We start from the raw sequence: 20,095 nt of genomic DNA, 5'->3' as shown, positions 1-20,095 counted from the left end.
GTTTTTTGTATTTTTAGTAGAGACGGGGTTTCACCGTGTTAGCCAGGATGGTCTTGATCTCCTGACCTCGTGATCCGCCCGTCTCGGCCTCCCAAAGTGCTGGGATTACAGGCTTGAGCCACCGCGCCCGGCCAAGAATATGTTTCTCTCATTAAAACTTGTGGGGAATTAGACGAAATGGCTTTTAAAATACAGAATGAAGAGTGAAATTGGTTATGCAGTTATACTCATTTTACTATCTATCTTTAAAAGATAAATGAAGAAAAGAAACTTGGAATTTTAGGAAGTCATGAAGACCTTTCAAAATTATCACTTGACAAAAAACAGGTAAGCTCATATTTGAAAATATGAAGTCATGCACATGATCGGGCTCATCTTTTCAAAGAAAGGGACAGATGTTCAGAAGCAATTTTAGGAAGTAGAGAGCAGACACATTAAATAATTCAACTATTTTAACAGTTCTCAATTCCGTTATTGAGAGGTAGAAGTAAGCTATATTTCATAAGCAAAAAAGAATAGCATGTATATTTAAGACATATACTAAGCAAATACATGTACTTATGGTGATGGAATATAAGATTAGTGACATACAGAAAGGAATATTAAGAGATGAATCTGTCAGGAACCTGATGGAGGGTATGATTAACTTCACTCTTTGCAGCTCAGGTAAAGAGCAGGCATAGTCCCCAGTGCCTCCCAATTTGTCAATAATCAAGAAGTGATGGAAAAAGGCACTGTGGGACCTTAATGGCTATTGTGGTTGACACTGTGTATAATGAACAATGTGCGCTAGAGATCTATCAGCTCCATAACTGAGAGTAGCAAAATCCTCAATGATGAGGACATGTTTCCTTTTTTGTGGCATGTACATAGTAGGGGTACAATAAATGCTTGTTGCTATAAAGGAATGAATCAGGAAAAGGGCAATGTATCAGGTAGGACCTGCATTCAATTACGCACAGGAATATAAAATCCACATCATGGTGGTTTAAACAAGACACGTGTTTGTTCCCGGCCTCATTTAACTCTCCAGATTTAGGCAGTATGGGGCTGTTACCAGGCATGAGTTTCTGTGATTCTTCTGGATTTTTGTCATAGTCAGATGCAAGAGGACAGCTTTACCTTTAGCTATTATACCTACTTTTCAGGCATGTAGGAGTAAGGGCAATGGAAAAGTAGGGGATGCTAGCTAAATCTGCCACCACCTTCAGAAGAATCTCCCAACAATTTCTGTTGTTATAGCTCATTGACCAGAACTGTGATACATGGCCATCCCATGGAATACAAATGACAAGGAGGGAGACCATTTTTTTGTGTGTTTTTTAAGCTGCTTATGTTACCTCCCCCAACAACATAGGAATCCTGTTAAGGCCTATCTGATATCCAACCTCCCAGCTTCCTTTCTAACCATCCCTTCCACTAGCATGTCAGCCATTACCCATTATAAATCAGAAAACAGGAGAGCTTTAGGTAAGGGGAACCCTAAGCCATTAGCCCTAGTAAGATTGGGAGGTTTGATTGGGAAGAACTTCCAAAGAACAATATCACAGGTGACAAGGGCTTCAGTGGGAGGTAACATGTGGGTGAGAGACCTGTGCATGAATTCTGCGAGCCCTGCCACAGTCTGGGGCTCGGTCACAGCAATGGGGCTGCATGGGCTGAGAGCAAGAAGGCAAGTGGAAATTGTCCCTGATCATCCAAGAGAGTCAGCAGATTAGAGTCATTGCAAATTGGCACATTCTTGCTGTTCAGACAAGTTGTGTTTGGCTTGCCTATCCAGGTGAATCTAGATTGCGTTTAAAAATGACTCTAATAAAGGAAATTTAAGAAATGGAAAATAAGGGATGTAACAGAGCTACAAAGTCATTTCACTCTAGAAAGGATAGTTTAGTGGTTAGGAGTCTAGTGTATGGGGATCAACAAATCATAGCCCTCAGACCACATTTAGTCTTGAGCCTGTTTTCAGACTGAGAGTTCGAGATTTTTTAAAAATTACATTTCTAAATAGTTGTGAAAAAAATAAGGATATGTGAGACAGACTATATATGGCCCACAAATCCTAAAATATTTATTATCTGGCTCTTTACAGAAGAAGCCTACCACCCCTGTTCTCATGATGATGGTTATGATGAAGAGAATACATAGGAAACACAGAATTAAGTTCAAATATTTTGTGAGCAATTTCTATGATTCTAACGCATGCCTGTGTGTGTTCTACTTAGAATGTTGTCTCATTAAGACTCTACTTGTTCACAGGTTGTAGGCAGTAATCACACCAACACCCAAATGTTCTTTTGAATATTAAATTACTTAATACTGTAAAGTTCTGACAACAGGGCCTGGCACATAGTGGGTATGTAATAGCTACTTATTATTTTTCTTGCTATTACTAGAGAGCAGGAACAACTAGAGAGCAGGAACAGTAAGTATACCACATAATTTGGTAATGATATTAATCCACTGAGGACAGAGAAATAATACTAGGCCTAAAAGCCCTATAAAAAGAATGCAAAAAAATAAAGAAGGGGTCCAATTAAAAGTCATAAATGGGCATATCTGGAAAAAACAACTTGAAATAAATGAAGTAGTGAGTGGAAGAAACAAAAACAGTATTTCTGGCAAGATGGCTGAATAGGAACAGCTGCGGTCTGCAGCGCCCAGCGAGATCGACGCAGAAGGCAGGTGATTTCTGCATTTCCAACTGAGGTACCCAGTTCATCTCATAGGGGCTGGTTGGACAGTGGGTGCAGCCCATGGAAGGTGAGCCAAAGAAGGGTGGGGCACGACCTCACCTGGGCAGCACAACGGCTTGGGGAATTTTCTCCCCTTCCCAAGGGAAGCCATGAGGGACTGAGCCTGAGGAACCATGCACTCCGGCCCAGATACTGTGCTTTTCCCATGGTCTTCACAACCTGCAGACCAGGAGATTCCCTCTGGTGCCTACCCCACCAGGGCCCTGGGTTTCAAGCATAAAACTGGGCGGCTGCTTGGGCAGACACTGAACTAACTGCAGGAGTTTTTTTTTTTTCCCACACCCCAGTGGTGCCTGCAATGCCAGCGAGACAGAACCATTTACTCCCCTGGAAATGGGGCTGATGCCAGGGAGACAAGTGGTCTGGCTCGGTGGGTCCCACCCCCATGGAGTACAGAAAACTAAGAACCACTGGCTTGAAATTATCATTGCCAGCACAGCAGCAGTCTGAGATCGACTTGGGATGCTCGAGTTTGGTGGTGGCAGGGGCATCCGCCATTGCTGAGGCTGAGTAGGCAGTTTTACCCACACAGTGTAAACAAAAGGGCCAGGAAGTTCAAACTAGGCAGAGCCCACTGCAGCTCAGCAAGGCCACTGTGGCCAGACTGCCATATTTCTCCTCTCTGGGCAGGGCATCTCTGAGAGAAAGGCAGCAGCCCCAGTCAGGGACTTATAGATAAAACCCTCATGTCCCTGGGACAGAGCACCTGGTGGAAGGGGCGGCTGTGGGCGCAGCTTCAGCAGACATAAACATCCCTGCCTGGCGGCTCTGAAGAGAGCAGCGGATCTCCCAGCACAGTGTTTGAGCTCTGCTAACGATCAGACTGCCTCCTCAAGTGGGTCCCTGACCCCCGTGTATCCTGGAAGGTGCCCCTCTGGAACGAAGCTTCCAGAAGAAAGAACAGGCAGCAATCTTTGCTGTTCTGCAGCCTCTGCTGGTGATACCCAGGCAAACACGGTCTGGAGTGGACCTCCAGCAAACTCCAGCAGACCTGTAGCAGAGGGGCCTATTAGAAGGAAAACTAACAAACCAAAGACCAAAGGTAGATAAATCCACAAAGATGGTGAGAAACCAGTGCAAAAAGGCTGAAAATTCCTAAAACCAGAATGCCTCTTCGCCTCCAAAGGATCACAACTCCTCGGCACCAAGGGAACAAAACTGGACGGAGAATAAGTTTGACAAACTGACAGAAGTAGGCTTCAGAAGGTGGGTAATAACAAACTTCTCTGAGCTAAAAGAACATATTCTAACCCAGTGCAAAAAAGCTAAGAACCTTGAAAAAAGGTTAGAGAAATTGCTAACTAGAATAACCAGTTTAAAGAAGAACATGAATGAGCTGACGGAGCTGAAAAACACAGCACAAAAACTTTGTGAAGCATACACAGCTATCAATAGCCAAATTGAACAAGCAGAAGAAAGGATATCAGAGATCGAAGATCAACTTAATGAAATAAGATTAGAGAAAAAAGAATGAAAAGGAATGAACAAAGCCTCCAAGAAATATGGGACTATGTGGAAAGACCAAGCCTACGTTAGATTAGTGTACCTAAAAGTGAACAGGGAGAGTGGAACCAAATAGGAAAACACTCTTCAGGATATTATCCAGGAGAACTTCCCCAACCCAGTAAGTCAGGCCAACATTCAAATTCAGGAAATACAGAGAACAGCATAAATATACTCCTTGTGAAGAGCAACCCCAAGACACATAACTGTCAAATTCACCAAGGTTGAAATGAAGCAAAAAATGTTGAGGACAGCCAGAGAGAAAGGTCGGGGTACCCACAAGGGGAAGCCCATCAGACTAACAGCAGATCTCTCTGCAGAAACCCTACAAGCCAGAAGAGAGTGGGGGCCAACATTCAACATTCTTAAAGAAAAGAATTTTCAATCCAGAATTTCACATCCCAACTAAGCTTCACAAATGAAGGAGAAATAAAATCCTTTACAGACAAGCAAATGCTGAGAGATTTTGTCACCACCAGGCCTGCCTTACAAGAGCTCCTGAAGGAAGCACTAAATATGGAAAGGAACAACTGATACCAGCCACTGCAAAAACATGCCAAATTGTAAAGACCATCAACACCATGAAGAAACTACATCAACTAATGGGCACAGTAACCAGCTAGTATAATGACAGGATCAAGTTCACGTATAACAATATTAACCTTAAGTGTAAACAGGATAAATGCCCCAATTAAAAGACATAGACTGACATATTGGCTGAAGAATCAAGACCCATCAGTGTGCTGTATTCAGGAGACCCATCTCACATGCAGAGACACACATATGCTTAAAATAAAGGGATGGAGGAATATTTACCAAGTAAAAACAAAACAAAACAAAAAACAAAAACATACAAAAAAAACCAGGAGTTATAATCCTAATCTCTGATAAAACAGACTTTAAATTAACAAAGAACAAAAGACAATGAAGGGCACTACATAATGGTAAAGGGATCAATGCAACAAGAAGAGCTAACTATCCTAAATATATATGCACGCAATACAGGAGCACCCAGATTCATAAAGCAATTAGAGACCTACAAAGAGACTTAGACTCCCATAAAATAATAGTGAGAGACTCTAACACCCCACTCTCAATATTTGACAGATGAACAAGACAGAAAATTAACAAGGATATTCAGGACTTGAACTCAGCTCTGGACCAAGCAGACCTAATAGACATCTACAGAACTGTCCACCCCAAATCAACAAAATATACCTTCTTCTCAGCACCACATCACACTTATTCTAAAATTGACCACATAATTGGAAGTAAAACTCTCCTCAGCAAATGGAAAAGAACAGAAGTCATAACAACCGCACAACTACATGGAAACTGAACAACCTGCTCCTGAATGACTACTGGGTAAATAACGAAATGAAGGCAGAAATAAAGATGCTCTTTGAAACCAATGAGAACAAAGACACAACATACCAGAATCTATGGGACACATTTCAAACAGCGTTTAGAGGGAAATTTATAGCGCTAAATGTCCACAAGAGAATGCAGGAATGATCTAAAATTGACATCCTACATCAAAAATTAGAAGAACTAGAGAAGCAAGAGCAAACAACTAAGATCAGAGCAGAACTGAAGGAGATAGAGATGTTAAAAACCCTTCAAAAAAATCAATGAATCCAGGAGCTGGTTTTTTGAAATTACCAACAAAATAGATAGACTGCTAGCCAGACTAATACAGAAGAAAAGAGAGAAGAATCAAATAGATATAATAAAAAAATGATATAGGGAATATCACCACTGATCTCACAGAAATACAAACTACCATCAGAGAATACTATACACACCTCTACACAAATAAACCAGAAAATCTAGAAGAAATGGATAAGTTCTGGACACATACACCCTCCCAAGACTAAACCAGGAAGAAGTGGAATCCCTGAATAGACCAATAACAAGTTCTGGAATTGAGACAGTAATTAATAGCCTACCAATCAAAAAAAGTCCAGGACCGGATGGATTCATAGCCAAATTCTACTAGAGGTACAAAGACGAGCTGGTACCATTCCTTCTGAAACTATTCCAAACAATAGAAAAAGAAGGAATACTCCCTAACTCATTTTATGAGGTCAGCATCATCCTGTTACTAAAACCTGGCAGAGACACAACAGAAAAAGAAAATTTCAGGCCAATATCCCTGATGAACATTGATGTGAAAATCCTCATTAAAATACTGGCAAACTGAATCCAGCAGCACATCAGAAAGCTTATCTACCATGATCAAGTTGGCTTCAACCCTGAGATGCAAGGCTGGTTCAACATACCCAAATCAATAAATGTAATCCATCACATAAACAGAACCAATGACAAAAACCACATGATTATCTCAATAGATGCAGAAAAGGCCTTTGACAAAATTCAAATTCAAAAGTGCTTCATGCTAAAAACTCTCAATTAACTAGGTATCGATGAGATGTATCTCAAAATAATAAGAGCTATTTATGACAAACCCACAGCTAACATCATACTGAATCGGCAAAAACTGGAAGCATTCCCTTTGAAAATCAACACAAGACAAGGATGCCCTCTCTCACCATTCCTATTTAACACAGTATTAGAAGTTCTGGCCAGGGCAATCAGGCAGGAGAAAGAAATAAAGGGTATTCAATTAGGAAAAGAGGAAGTCAAATTATCTCTGTTTGCAGATGATATGATTGTGTATTTAGAAAACCCCATCATCTCAGCCCAAAATCTCCTTAAGCAGATAAGCAACTTCAGCAAAGTCTCAGGATACAACATCAATGTGCAAAAATCACAAGCATTCCTATACACCCATAACAGAGAGCCAAATCATGAGTGAACTCCCATTCACAAATGCTGCAAAGAGAATAAAATACCTAGGAATCCAATTTACAAGGGATGTGAAAGACCTCTTCAAGGACAACTACAAACCACTGATCAACAAAATAAGACAGGACATAAACACATGGAAAATCATTCCATGCTCATGGATAGGAAGAATCAATATCATGAAAATGGCCATACTGCCCAAAGTACTTTACAAATTCAATGCTATCCCCATCAAGCTACCACTGACTTTCTTGACAAAATTGGAAAAAAACTACTTTAAACGTCAAATGGAACCAAAAAATCCACATAGCCAAGATAATCCTAAGTAAAAAGAACAAAGCTCGAGGCATCACACTACCTGACTTCAAACTATACTACAAGGCTACAGTAACCAAAACAGCATGGTACTGGTACCAAAACAGAGATATAGACCAATGGAACAGAACAGAGGCCTCAGAAATGACACCACACATCTACAACCATCTGATCTTTGATAAACCTGACAAAAACAAGCAACGGGGAAAGGATTGCCTATTTAATAAATGGTGTTGGGAAAACTGGCTAGCCATATGCAGAAAACTGAAACTGGACCCCTTCTTTACACCTTATACAAAAATTAACTCAAGATGGATTAAAGACTTAAATGTACGACCTAAAACCATAAAAATCCTAGAAGAAAACCTAGGTAATACCATTCAGGAAAATATGCATGGGCAAAGACTTCAAAAGCAATGGCAACAAAAGCCAAAATAGACAAATGGGATCTAATTAAACTAAAGATCTTCTGCACAGCAAAAGAAACTACCATCAGAGTGAACAGGCAACCTACAGAATGGGAGAAAATTTTAGCAATCTGTCCATCTGACAAAGGGCTGATATCCAGAATCTACAAAGAACTTAAACAAATTTACAAGAAAAAAACAACCCCATCAAAGTGGGTGAATGTCTCAAAAGAAGACATTTATGCAGCCAACAAACATATGAAAAATGCCCATCATCACTGGTCATTAGAGAAATGCAAATCAAAACCACAGTGAGATACCATCTCATGCCAATTAGAATGGTGATCATTAAAAAGTCAGGAAACAACAGATGCTGGAGAGGATGTGGAGAAACAGGATGTGGAGAAACACTTCACACTCTTGGGGGGAATGTAAAATAGTTCAACCATTGTGGAAGACAGTGTGGCAATTCCTCAAGGATCTCAAACCAGACATAACATTTGACACAGCAATCCCATCACTGTGTATATACCCAAAGGATTATAAATCATTCTACTATAAAGACTCATGCACATGTATGTTTATTGCGGCCGTATTCACAATAGCAAAGACTTGGAACCAACCCAAATGTCTATCAATGATAGACTGGCTAAAGAAAATGTGGCACATTTACACCATGGAATACTATGCAGCCATAAAAAAGGATTAGTTCATGTCCTTTGCAGGCACATGGATTAAGCTGGATCAGCAAACTAACACAAGAACAGAAAACCAAACACTGCATGTTCTCACTCATAAGTGGGAGTTGAACAATGAGAACACATGGACATAGGGAAGGGAACATCACACACTGGGGCCTGTCAGGGGGTAGGGGACTAGAGGAGGGATAGCATTAGGATAAATACCTAATGTAGATGTTGGGTTGATGGGTGCAGCAAACCACCATGGCACATGTATATCTATTTAACAAACCTGCATGTTCTGCACATGTACCCCAGAACTTAAAGTAGAAAAAAAAGAAACAAAAACAATAATGGAGAATTGTAATATCAGAACGCATTTGAACATCAGTAGACATTATTTGCAACATGGCAACAAAATTAGCATTTGTCAGGTATGTTTGGCAGCAACATACACTTACATAGCACACACACACAGGGTCATGTTGGTTTCCCACCACTTTCCAGCAATGGATGTGGATACACTTTATGGCCTTCACAGGCCTGAGTTTCCTCACTTGTCATTACTACAGCCTTGAAGGGTCATTAAATTAATGAAATAACATACCTAGCAAGGAACATGGTAAGAAGTATATTTTGCTACTCACATGCCCGTTTCTTCCTCCCATTCCTCTTCCTTGGTGAAATCATATTGGTCATGGTGCGTTAACCAATCCCCCAGACCAGGAAGAGGCAAACTAACTGATGAAGGTGTGGGTTCTCGAAGATAGAGCCCATGTCTTAGTTTAACTCTGATCCTTAATACTTCTTTGGTTTTGGTACCTGCAAGTGTCTGTGGAAAGAAAGAATGCATGAATGTACAGAGGGAATGTATGGACAGAAAGATGAAGGGGAAAAAGTTACTGAAAGAATATGAAATAGCTTATCTCCAAAAGTGTTCAACTCAAAACATTTTATTTTTATTTCATTTTATTTTTTGAGACAGGGTCTCTATCACCCAAAGTGTTGGGATTACAGGCATCAGTCACTGTGCCTGGCCCAAAGAATTTTATAATTTGCTAGGACATTTTAGTAAATTATTTTGTTTGTGTGAATTAAATTATCTGCACATATCACATAAGAAAACTGGAGTAAGGTGAAATGATTTAATTTCTCGAAGCCTTCCCTAGTTAGTGGATATATTCAGAAAAGTATTCAATTATTCCTGGTGACATATTGTTTGGTCTCAATCATTTGTAACATGTGTACCAAGCATTATATAATCAAGTCTATCTTACAAGTTTAACTTCACTGTATGTATTTTAAATATTGAAATGTTTAAATATTTAAGCATTTCATGGCACCCCTTAATGGCATTAAGGGGTGCCTTTCAGCTAGTCATATTATTTAGTCTTTCTTATGAGAGTTGTGTTATAATTGACAATGTGGCCCATTATGTTTTCTTATCGATAAGAGGTTATGGATTATTAATTTCAAGAATAACAGTATCCCTCTCTAAAACCTAAATATTCATAGCAACCCTTGGAGTTGGCATATACAGGCAACTGATTTCTTTTTTATATTTATTTTCATTGTTATAAAATATATATAGCATAAAATTTACCATTTTAACCATTTTTAAGCGTATGGTTCAGGCACATTAAGTACATTCACAATGCAGACAACTAATTCTTAATTGAATATTCCAAGGAGATGGTTCTGGCTCTTTTCCACCTACCTCCCATTTATGATCTATAAAATGTGTGATATGACAAAATTGTTTTACAATTTTGCAAAGGGCATTTCAATTAAATATCACACACGCACACGCAGTCCACTCTCCATGTCCATATGTTCTGCATTCGCAGATTCAACCAACTATGGGTCAAAAATATTAAAAACATCAAAAATATGATCATAAGAATAATAATTTAAAAAACAGTACAGTATAACAATATTTATATTATAGTTACATAACATTATATTGGGCATTGTAAGTACTAGAGATGATTTAAGGTATACCAGTGGCTATGAATAAGTTATATGCAAATAGTACACCATTTTTTATAAGGGGTCTGGGTGTCAGTGGATTTTGATGTGCTCAGAAGGGTCCAAATCCCCCGTGGATACCAAGGGGTACATGTACTGACTTTATATAATATACAATTGACTGCATATAACATATATTATCGATTAATATGAATATATAAAATTCAGCTTGTTTGATCAATATTTTATATTCACTACTTTTCCTTCCTTATCAAAACTGCACTTTGGAAATTGATATAATAAGAGTACTGAACCAAGTACTCAGAAGATTGAGATCTTATAATAAGTGTACATCTCTGCCCCTTCAGCAATTCATTTAACTTCTCTGAACCTTAGTTTCCTCATCTATAAAACAGAAATAATCAAGTTGTACAACCCATCACACAAGCATATTGGAAAGATTATATTGGTACTTTGACAATCACAGATACTATGCAAATGTAATATACTCGTATTATAAAGAAATGGCTCTTTTTGTTATTTGGTTGTAAAAAACTCAATAAATTTTTTGCAAAGATAGGTCAGTGTAATTGGATCTTATATTTTTCCGGTAAGAAAATACTCATCCTGAAAGCGTGAAGGATGTATAAGTCACTGGACAGATAAGAGAAAAATTCAAATAGAATCAAAATGCCTTTTCTTTATGATAGAAACTATGGTATTTATCAAATGAAATAATTTTATTTTCCCTGTAGCTTCTCTAAAAATGTGGAAAATTAAAATTTATTTTAATCATCAGCAAAATATATATGATATATTGTAAACGAGTTACAGTTTTCAATAACACATATTTTAATCATAGCTTAAAACCAATTGTAGAAGAAATACTAACCCTGTGATGTCCGACCTCAATTGTGAAGTTTGGAATAAAACGTTGATTCCACTGTCCATTTAAGAATCTAGAGAGCCTTTTGTGTAATTGTGTATTGTGGTAGCCATGGAGATGTGCCGCTCCCCGTTGGGCTGACTGACTTTCCCAGACAATCTTCTTACCTCTCCCCCTTTCACAGGTGAGCAGAGCCTCACAGTGGAGAGGCTTTCTCTGCCTTCTCCCGCTCCCACATATTTACCACAGTGGTTAATATATAATATACCATACGTATAATCCTGGGTACATCTCATACTTCCAACTCAGTCTTGGCATTTGATTCTTGGAGGCTTAAATCAACAAAAGTATCTCTTTTCCCTTGCCATATGAGCCTGTGGTGAACAAAACTTGAGATACATTTCACATGGTTTGGTTTTACTACATACATTAAACTGTATTCCTGAGAAAAAATTTTAAGGCAATCATTTATATTTCAAATAATTTTTGCCCATTGCTAATGAGATGGTTTGGCCCTAGTGTATACATACTAAGAAAAACTCTCATGGTTCATTCTTTCCTACCCAACTCATATGGCTTATGCTTAATCTTATTTTCATAACATCTATATCTAAGATGGTAAGTGAATTTCTGATTCACTCAAGTCTTCTCTCTCTGACCTCTTGAATTTTAAAGTACTTAGTTAGCTGCACAAACACTGCTCCAGGTGCACCACAGATATAAGTAGGATGAACCATATATAAAAATACATTTTTAAACAAGGTAAGCAGACCTATTCATTATCTCTGACTGTATCCTTTAACTCTAAAGGTCACTGACTTTGGTGGTTGCTAGCATTAGCTTTTCATATAATAAGCAGACCTATTCGTTATCTTCAATCATATCCTTTAATTCTAAAGGTCATTGAGTGTGGTGCTTGCTAGCATTAGCTTTTCAGATATACAGTTTGAAAGGATAGCATAAATTAAAAGTTGAACTCTTCCATAGTCTATTACGTGTGTAAACCTGAAAATGCCAGATAACTTCTTGAATAACTGCCCTGTTCCAACTTCTGAACAGATCACATTCCAGTTGTCGTCTTAGGGTAGGTGTTTAAACCATGTAGGGTAGAGCTTAGGAGATTTTAATGCTCATCTGAATGTGGGAATCACTGTTCATTCCCTGAAGGACTTAGTCATGGACTTGGGCACATCAGTAAAAAGTAATATTTGGCAAAATATCTCTAGGATGAATTGACTACAGACAGTCCCAGACTTACCATAGTTCAACTTAATGATTTTTCAACTTTATGATGGTGTGAAAGCAATATGTGTTCAGTAGAAACTATACTTCAAAGTTTGACTGTTGATTCAAATTTTGTGTAATAACTTTAATATAAAATAGGTGTTGTGCTAGATGCTTTTGTCCAACTGTAAGCTAAGGAAAGTGCTCTGAGTATGGTTAAGGTCAGCTAGGCTAAGTTATGATGTTCAGTAGTTAGGTGTATTCAGTGCATTTTCACCTTACTTACAATGGATTTATCAGGACATAACCCCATCATAAGTAAAGGGGTATGTGTAGATTAAAGTTAACCATGAAATAGACCTAAAGCCACATAGTAGATATTTATCTTTCTTCAAAATAATAGCTATTGACAGTTATAGAATGTCCAGTGTATTTCAAGCTATATATTCTTTATACCTCATCTCTTTAATTCTTGTAATAGCTCTGGGAGGTGGGTAATACTATTTTCCCTGTTCTATATCTGAGGATCCTAAGGATATAGAGGTGAAATGATTTGCCTAGAGTCCCATTTCAAACAAGTGACAGAGCCTGAATTTGAAACAACATCCACTTGATTCAGAGCAGTATGTTTATAAGCCCTGTATAACACAGCTTCATTTCATATCTACATTCACTGCTGACTGAATATATTGTCCATACCTTTTCAGTTCATTGCTCTGTTCCTGGCTGCAGGACATTTAATGCTTGTGGGAAATAGGTGACTCCATGAACTCTTCCTATATCCAGCAATATAAGAAACTTTAAAGACAAGATTACTTGTTCTTTTTAATGAATTAGAAACAAATGAACCTACAAGATAAGAAATGTTAATATCAAACTAATTATTAGGAAATAAAAAAATGAATAAAGAATGCATAAAATGTGGTAGAAGGTATTAACAAAGGGGGCAGGCAATGGTTCATTCAGAATTGGAGAGAGTATTTATTTGCATATTAGGAACAAAACGTGCATCCAGTCCTTCTTGCTTATAGTCAACAAGCTTCCCACTTCCAGCCTCTGTGGCAGTATACATGTTGGCACCATCTATAAATACCCAAATCCTTAAGCTTTAAATACTATTCAATTTTCAAATTGAATTTTCTTTTATGTATAAAAGTGTTGCAGACTTGGATTTCCAGACATTAAATAATTGTCTATTAGGATTTTCTGCCACCAAGTGGTAATAATACTTCCTTGCACCATTGGATAGGTTTACTCTTCTCTGTATCATTCCGTTTTTTAAGAAACATTTACTGAATTTCTATGATGTATTAGAAACTGACTAGAATTTTTTTCTGAAAATAAAATATGTTATATATGCATCCAAAACTTGGTATTTCATACTTAGAAAAAAAACTAGTCACATAAAAATGCTCCATGTGAATTTATAGATATTTAGTTTCATACCATTTAACTGTGCCATGGGTGATTGTGCCCTCCACCCCAATCTAGTGCATTTGATAATACCTGCAGATATTTTTGGTTGTCACAATGGGCTGTGGTGGGAGCTGTGATTGGCATCTAATCCGTAGATGAGAGGCCAGGGATGCTGCTAAGCATTCCATAATGCACAGGAGACCACCCACACTGAAGAATTATCTAGCCAAAAATGTCAATGGTGAGTTGATGAATAGATGGTAAATAAATCAGAGACATGGTGGTTATGAGCCTGTCCTCACCTGCACACTTTATCATAATGGGCTTAGTGGGAGCTTCACACTGGTCCTCACCTTTTATGATATTCTTAAGGCATAAATCATAGTTTCAAACCAGGGTTCCCATTATATTATTTAAAATGTTATGTGGAAGGTTTTATGCATTTCACAGATTTATAGATTGGTGGGGCTTGAATGATAGAAGCTAGCTAGACCACTTCCTTCACTGTCAGACAAGGTGATAGAACATTGAAGCATCTTGCCTACTGTTCCATGGCTAGCTTGTGGCAAAGCCGGATGGCATTTATCTTTCAGGTTCCCGTCAAGTGCTCTTTTTGAGAACCTAAACTGCCTCTCTTTGGTTAATTTGATGAATTATATAATTTATCAGAGTGATTTTAAAATTCAGTATAAGTAAAAATATATGGACACACATTTTTAGAGTGAAGGAAAAAGGAAATAGATACATGAAAAATGATGCTATCTAAATTATTTTCAAATTTATATATTGTTTATTATTAATCTTATCAATCTTGTCATATTTTTCATAATTGAGCTATTACCATAACTCAGCTATACCATAATTGCTTATGTTCATTTATACACAGAGCCTAGCACAGCAGCTTACATTTTGAGGACCCTCGATATATACTTGTTCAATAGATGAATGTCTGAGTAGCTGTTTTAATTCGATATGTGGCTATTTAAGGTATCAAAGCAAAGCACTGAAGTTAATGCAAGGATTTTAATTCAGTCTCATTGAGCTTTACTTACAGCAACATAGATATCACCAGGAAATATGAATCACTGTGTATCTTTGAAGACAATCTCGAGGTGTCTCTTCCCCTAGGAAACAGTTGTGTATCATAAACATGCAAATTTAGAGCTGCTTGTTTTGCTTCAGTTCTTCTATCTATTTCTTTGTAAAACCAGTGTTTTTTTCTTTTCCTTTTTCTTTGTAAAACCAGTGTTTTTTTTTTTTTCCTTTAGAAAATGCATTAAAGAGGTTTTAAATCATCCTCTTAGCATGTTAATATGGTATGCTACCACCTTTATTGCAGATTGCTTTAATTTTTTGTTATTTGCCTATTTGGGTACATGTATTTTCATTTGAAAAGTGCTGCCCAAATGGGATTGTATTCAGTACCTAAAATTCAAACATTAATTAGAGCTTTTTTCGCAACTGAATTCTGTTCCACCACAGTCTTACCCTGGTGTTTCTGCAGGATCCACATCAGACCCTGCTGCAGGTGTGGATGTCTTAGGTAATCAGGTGACACTGTTGATCCCTCATCAATGGACTTCTGAGATCACCACCATTATTTCCTCAATTTGTTTGGCTCTTTGACTACCATGGATGTCTCTGTGAGAAGGTTGAAGCGTGATTCTCATGACAGCGTGATTGGCAGCCACAAAGTCTAAGAGACTCCTCAGACAACCTCTAATAGCCATTAACCTAACACACCTAAAATGTCACTGATTTGTCTTGGAAGACAGAATATTAAGCACAATAAATGGCACTATACATACAGATAATTTGTGTGTATGAGACTCTTAGTTCATTAGATAACTAATTTCATTATATTATTTGAAAGAAAATTTAGGAATCCATTTCTAAATCTTTTCAAATTACAGGTTGGGTACAATAAGCAACCAAGTGTAAGGAGCTCAGAAGATTTCCGTTTCAACAGTTTCAATAATCCTCCAAGACAGTATCAGGTAAGCATAGATTTTTAAAGGAACAAGACTAGTTATTTGCAATATTTAGATTCTTGAACTATGTGATTCTTTAAAGTATTAGGATATTTTTCTCAATATCAAATAATGCATTAATTCAACAAATATTTATTAATTACCAGTACCAGGCATTTTGTAAGTGATAGAGATATATAAGTTAAAAAAATAAAGTCTTGGAATCACAGATCTGAGAGTCTCCGTGTTCACTGAAAAAGGCAAACTTTACAAAAAACATAAGAGAGTAAAATTCATTTCAGATTCCACCAGTGAGAAACAAAGACTGCTTGTTTTTGGTGAAAATTCTGCCAGCTGATTATATGTCTAGATGTGCATAATTTTACAAATATTTTAATATTATAAAATGCATACATATAATACTATATGAGTTAATTGTACTTATATAATGAGTAATCATTTTTAGCTTGTGATTTTCTCTCCACAAAATATATATTCCTATTAATTTCAGTGAATTATCATATTCCCTTATACAAATATATAATTTACTAAAAATAATTCCTTATTGATGGACATTTAAAGTTTCATTTTTGTCTGTTATATAACTAGTTCTATGAACATACTTGTTAATGTACTAAACCATATCTTTAGAATAGATTCTTGAAGGTAGAGTTTTACTATCTATCATTTAACCTTGGCTTAGGTGTAAAATTTTGTTTAGTTCTAAAACCATCAGGACTTTCTGAGCACCCACTAAGACGCCTTCTTTTTATGAAAAATATATAGTAAAAGCAATGTTTGCATGATAGAAGCCCAGGTACTTGAAAAATGTATTACATTGAAACTAGCCATTCCCAAATTAATAGAAAGTTTAAAATAAAAAGTGGTTCCATTTTTTGGTGGGTCAGACGTGGGGCTCCAATGAGTAGACCTTAGCTTAATCCCCCATTTCCATGAGCAGTAGTGTATATCTTTTACCTACCCTACTGAAAGACTGTCTTGCTCCAATACTTTTCAAGTCAAATACAGACAATGGACATAAAGGCTTACATACTTGCTCTAAACATTCTTTTCTAAGAACTCACTTTTGAGTCATTAGCCCAGGTGATGTGAAAACTGTTTTAAAAAGGAAAGCAAAATGTGACGATCGCATGCATCCCGGCTGAATCATCTTAGTCTTTGACAGCCATCACTTCCAAAGGCCTCACTACAGGGACGAGGACTCTGAAACTTGTTCCAAATGAGAGATTTGTCATGAACCTGAAACTGACATAGATTTCTCCTTTCTCTGTTTTCTAGAAAATAATGAAAAGGCTCATTAAAAGATATGTACTGCAGGCCCAGATAGATAAGGAGAGTGACGAAGTGAACGAAGGTGAGTTGAACACAGAAGCAAATCAGCCCCTGAATGTGAGTCAAGACGGGAGCCTGATGCAGAGTGGCAGGAGAGCTGCAGAGATGGGCATGGGGAGAGTGAACTTCAAGGAAGGGGCAAAGTAGAACAGGATCTCACCAGCCACCATTCTGTTAAAGAGTGGGGAATAGGCTATTTCTCCACAGGCGGGGACAGGTACCCCTTGCTAGATAAAAAGCTCTCATTCTTATGGTGGACTTGGAGGGAGGAGGAAGTGGGTGGGAAAGGCAAGGAAGGGGCTGCTGCCTCAACCCCTGAATGATTCACCACCGTTTCGTTTTAACTTACTTGAGGGCTTTTGTTATCCTTCTGCTATAATCTCTTCATTCACCAAAACACTGAGCTTAGAAAACAAAAACTTGCTTCATTAGGAAGTTATTTCCTTGCAAAGAATTCAAAATAAAATTGTGTGTGAAACTAGAGCTGATTTCCTCCTGTCCCACAGTCACTAGTGAGTCACTGCAGTGAGTATTTATAGTTGACTTCTTATCACTCTTGCTTTCAAAGGGGAACTGAAGGAAATTAAGCAGGACATCTCAAGTCTCCGCTATGAACTCCTTGAAGAAAAATCCCAGAATACAGAAGACCTAGCAGAACTTATTAGAGAACTTGGAGAGAAATTATCCATGGAACCAAATCAAGAGGAAACCAATAGATAATGCAAAGACTTCCTTAGAAATGCATATTTATTTGTGCACTTGAAGCCATATTATTTTCTGATTTATTTTCTTAAGTGCCAATGTGCCCACCTTTTAAACAAGAAGAAGTTAAATGATACCTTGGGCCATCCTATCTTCTGGAACCCTAGTATCTAATTTTTTTGGTGATTAAACTCCACTGTTCAGGGTAAAGGCTGTAGATTATGATGAAAATTATGTCCAGTTGTTTGGTGCTTGTTTTATAAACTGCTTTCTTGGATATAACTGTTGTGATGATGTCATTGCCATGTAGTGTCTGCCTGAAAATGGGTCCCAGCAGACAGGGACTGACCTACGTTATTCCCCATGCAGTTTTTCCTCTGAAGGTTATTTCAGGTTCCTTTTCCCCTGCTCTGTGGATCCCCTGCTGGGGACTCCCAGCTCTGAAATTTTGGAAAGAGTCGTCCATGGGCCTTTAGAATGCTTTAGTCCTTTCTTTAGAATGCTGTTTAACCACCATTTACCCTACTTACCCCTCAAAGCACATGACTGATACTGTTCATACAAAATGGGCTTATATCTATGTAAAATTTCCTGATTCATCTATTTGAAAACATTACACTTAACAATGAAAAAAGTTTTTCCTCCACTGAACCCTGGAAACATGATCCAGTTGTGTGTGTGTGTACATACATACATACATACATAAATATGTGTGTATACATATAAATGTGTACACACATACATAAAGTAATTGCCCTATTTATTTTGTGGCTAATGTGGGCACACGAAAGCTCTTTATGTTATAAATTTTTATTGTGACTAAAAAATTACTGTCTAAATAAGTACGTTTTATTGGAGAAAAATCAAAACCCCAAACATTGTGGTTATTTGGTTCCATTATAGCACAATTTTGTGCCATTTCTGGGGGCATTTACAGATGAATTCCCACACTTAGCCATTGAATGTAAAGGGGAAAAATAAAGTGGGAATTTGTAAATACTTATCTGTTATTTTCAATATGTTCTATCCTACCCAAATATATAAAACAGGAATTTGCATTCATGTGCATTTATCAAGAGGTGGTTGTTGTTATTTACTGATCATGTGAAGTGGTGTCTTAAACAACTAAAAGAGATGAAGGTTCGTATGTTTACTCAGAGACCATTGGCATTCAGAGGATGATGGACATCAACTGGAAATGCTACTACCAATTCAATAACAGGAGATTTCAAATGCAGATCTTTAACTTCATCTTAAAGATGAAATGGTCGCAGAAAATCTGTTTTAGCTCCGACTTTGGCTTAATTTAAATCAAAGAATAGTTATGTAAGCAGATCAGAAAATACAGCTGAAAATTTATATCCAGTGATTTTGTATTTGTGGATGTTACTTATGGAAAAGTTACTTGGTGATACACAAAGATCAATTTTCAAATATTTTGTGACAATATTTGAATCAGCAGTTGTAAAAAGTCAACCTCATACTAAATGCACTATCAGCAAATTAAAATAGTCTAACATCCACAAAAAGTGTGTGTTGTGCCATGCAAGAGATGGACCTTCATCCCAAGGATGCTCTATGACAGAACATGGGCTTGACTCCAGAAGACTCAAGAAAAGATATTCAGATTCCTCAGTGTCTTCTAAGTTGGATTGACTTGACAAGATATAAGTTTTGGGAAACTCAACAGGCACGACTGTGGGTTCCTCAGCAAAAGGCACTACTTTCCTGGTGGCTCCTATGGTTCAAATTAATGTCTTAAAGTCAGATTTTCATCAAAGTGCAACTTAATTGACATCTCTTCGAATTTCATCTTCCAACTTAGAATAATTGGCATTTCTTCTAAGTTGGAAGATGAAAAAGGAAATTAAACGTATTTTAAGAAATCTTTTAAAATTCTGACAAGAGCTTAATTACAGGCACATTGCCAAAAGGTGGTCATAAGCCTGGGAAAAGTCTCAAGACCACTGGTTTTAAATCCTACCTTCACGTCGCAGTCGTCTTCATCTTTGAAACTAAGATGATAAGTTGAAACGTTTTTATCCCAGTTGCTCTCTCCATCCTATTTCTCCCCTCCGAGTGGATGCTTTCTGGAGGCTCATGCACCCAT

At 37.5% G+C, this 20,095-nt stretch overlaps 1 protein-coding gene across 3 annotated transcripts in view; it reads left to right on the top strand.

Annotated features, from left to right (window-relative positions):
- TRPC6 (transient receptor potential cation channel subfamily C member 6) overlaps positions 1-19,421 on the top strand; it is a 140,759-nt gene extending 121,338 nt beyond the window's left edge. For all 3 annotated transcript variants that reach the window (XM_025358518.1, XM_025358517.1, XM_025358516.1), the window contains 4 exons: positions 253-327; positions 15,874-15,957; positions 17,230-17,305; positions 17,852-19,421. In XM_025358518.1, the coding sequence (XP_025214303.1) occupies positions 253-327; positions 15,874-15,957; positions 17,230-17,305; positions 17,852-18,003 (387 nt within the window). In that variant the 3' untranslated portion in view covers positions 18,004-19,421. The remainder of the gene's footprint in view (positions 1-252; positions 328-15,873; positions 15,958-17,229; positions 17,306-17,851) is intronic.
- Positions 19,422-20,095: the final 674 nt, after the last annotated feature.

Source organism: Theropithecus gelada, chromosome 14, assembly GCF_003255815.1.
Source record: "Theropithecus gelada isolate Dixy chromosome 14, Tgel_1.0, whole genome shotgun sequence".
In the NCBI taxonomy this organism is placed as follows: Eukaryota; Metazoa; Chordata; class Mammalia; order Primates; family Cercopithecidae; genus Theropithecus; species Theropithecus gelada.
Note: the sequence above shows the minus strand (reverse complement) of the source record. Positions and strands in the feature narration are given on the sequence as shown.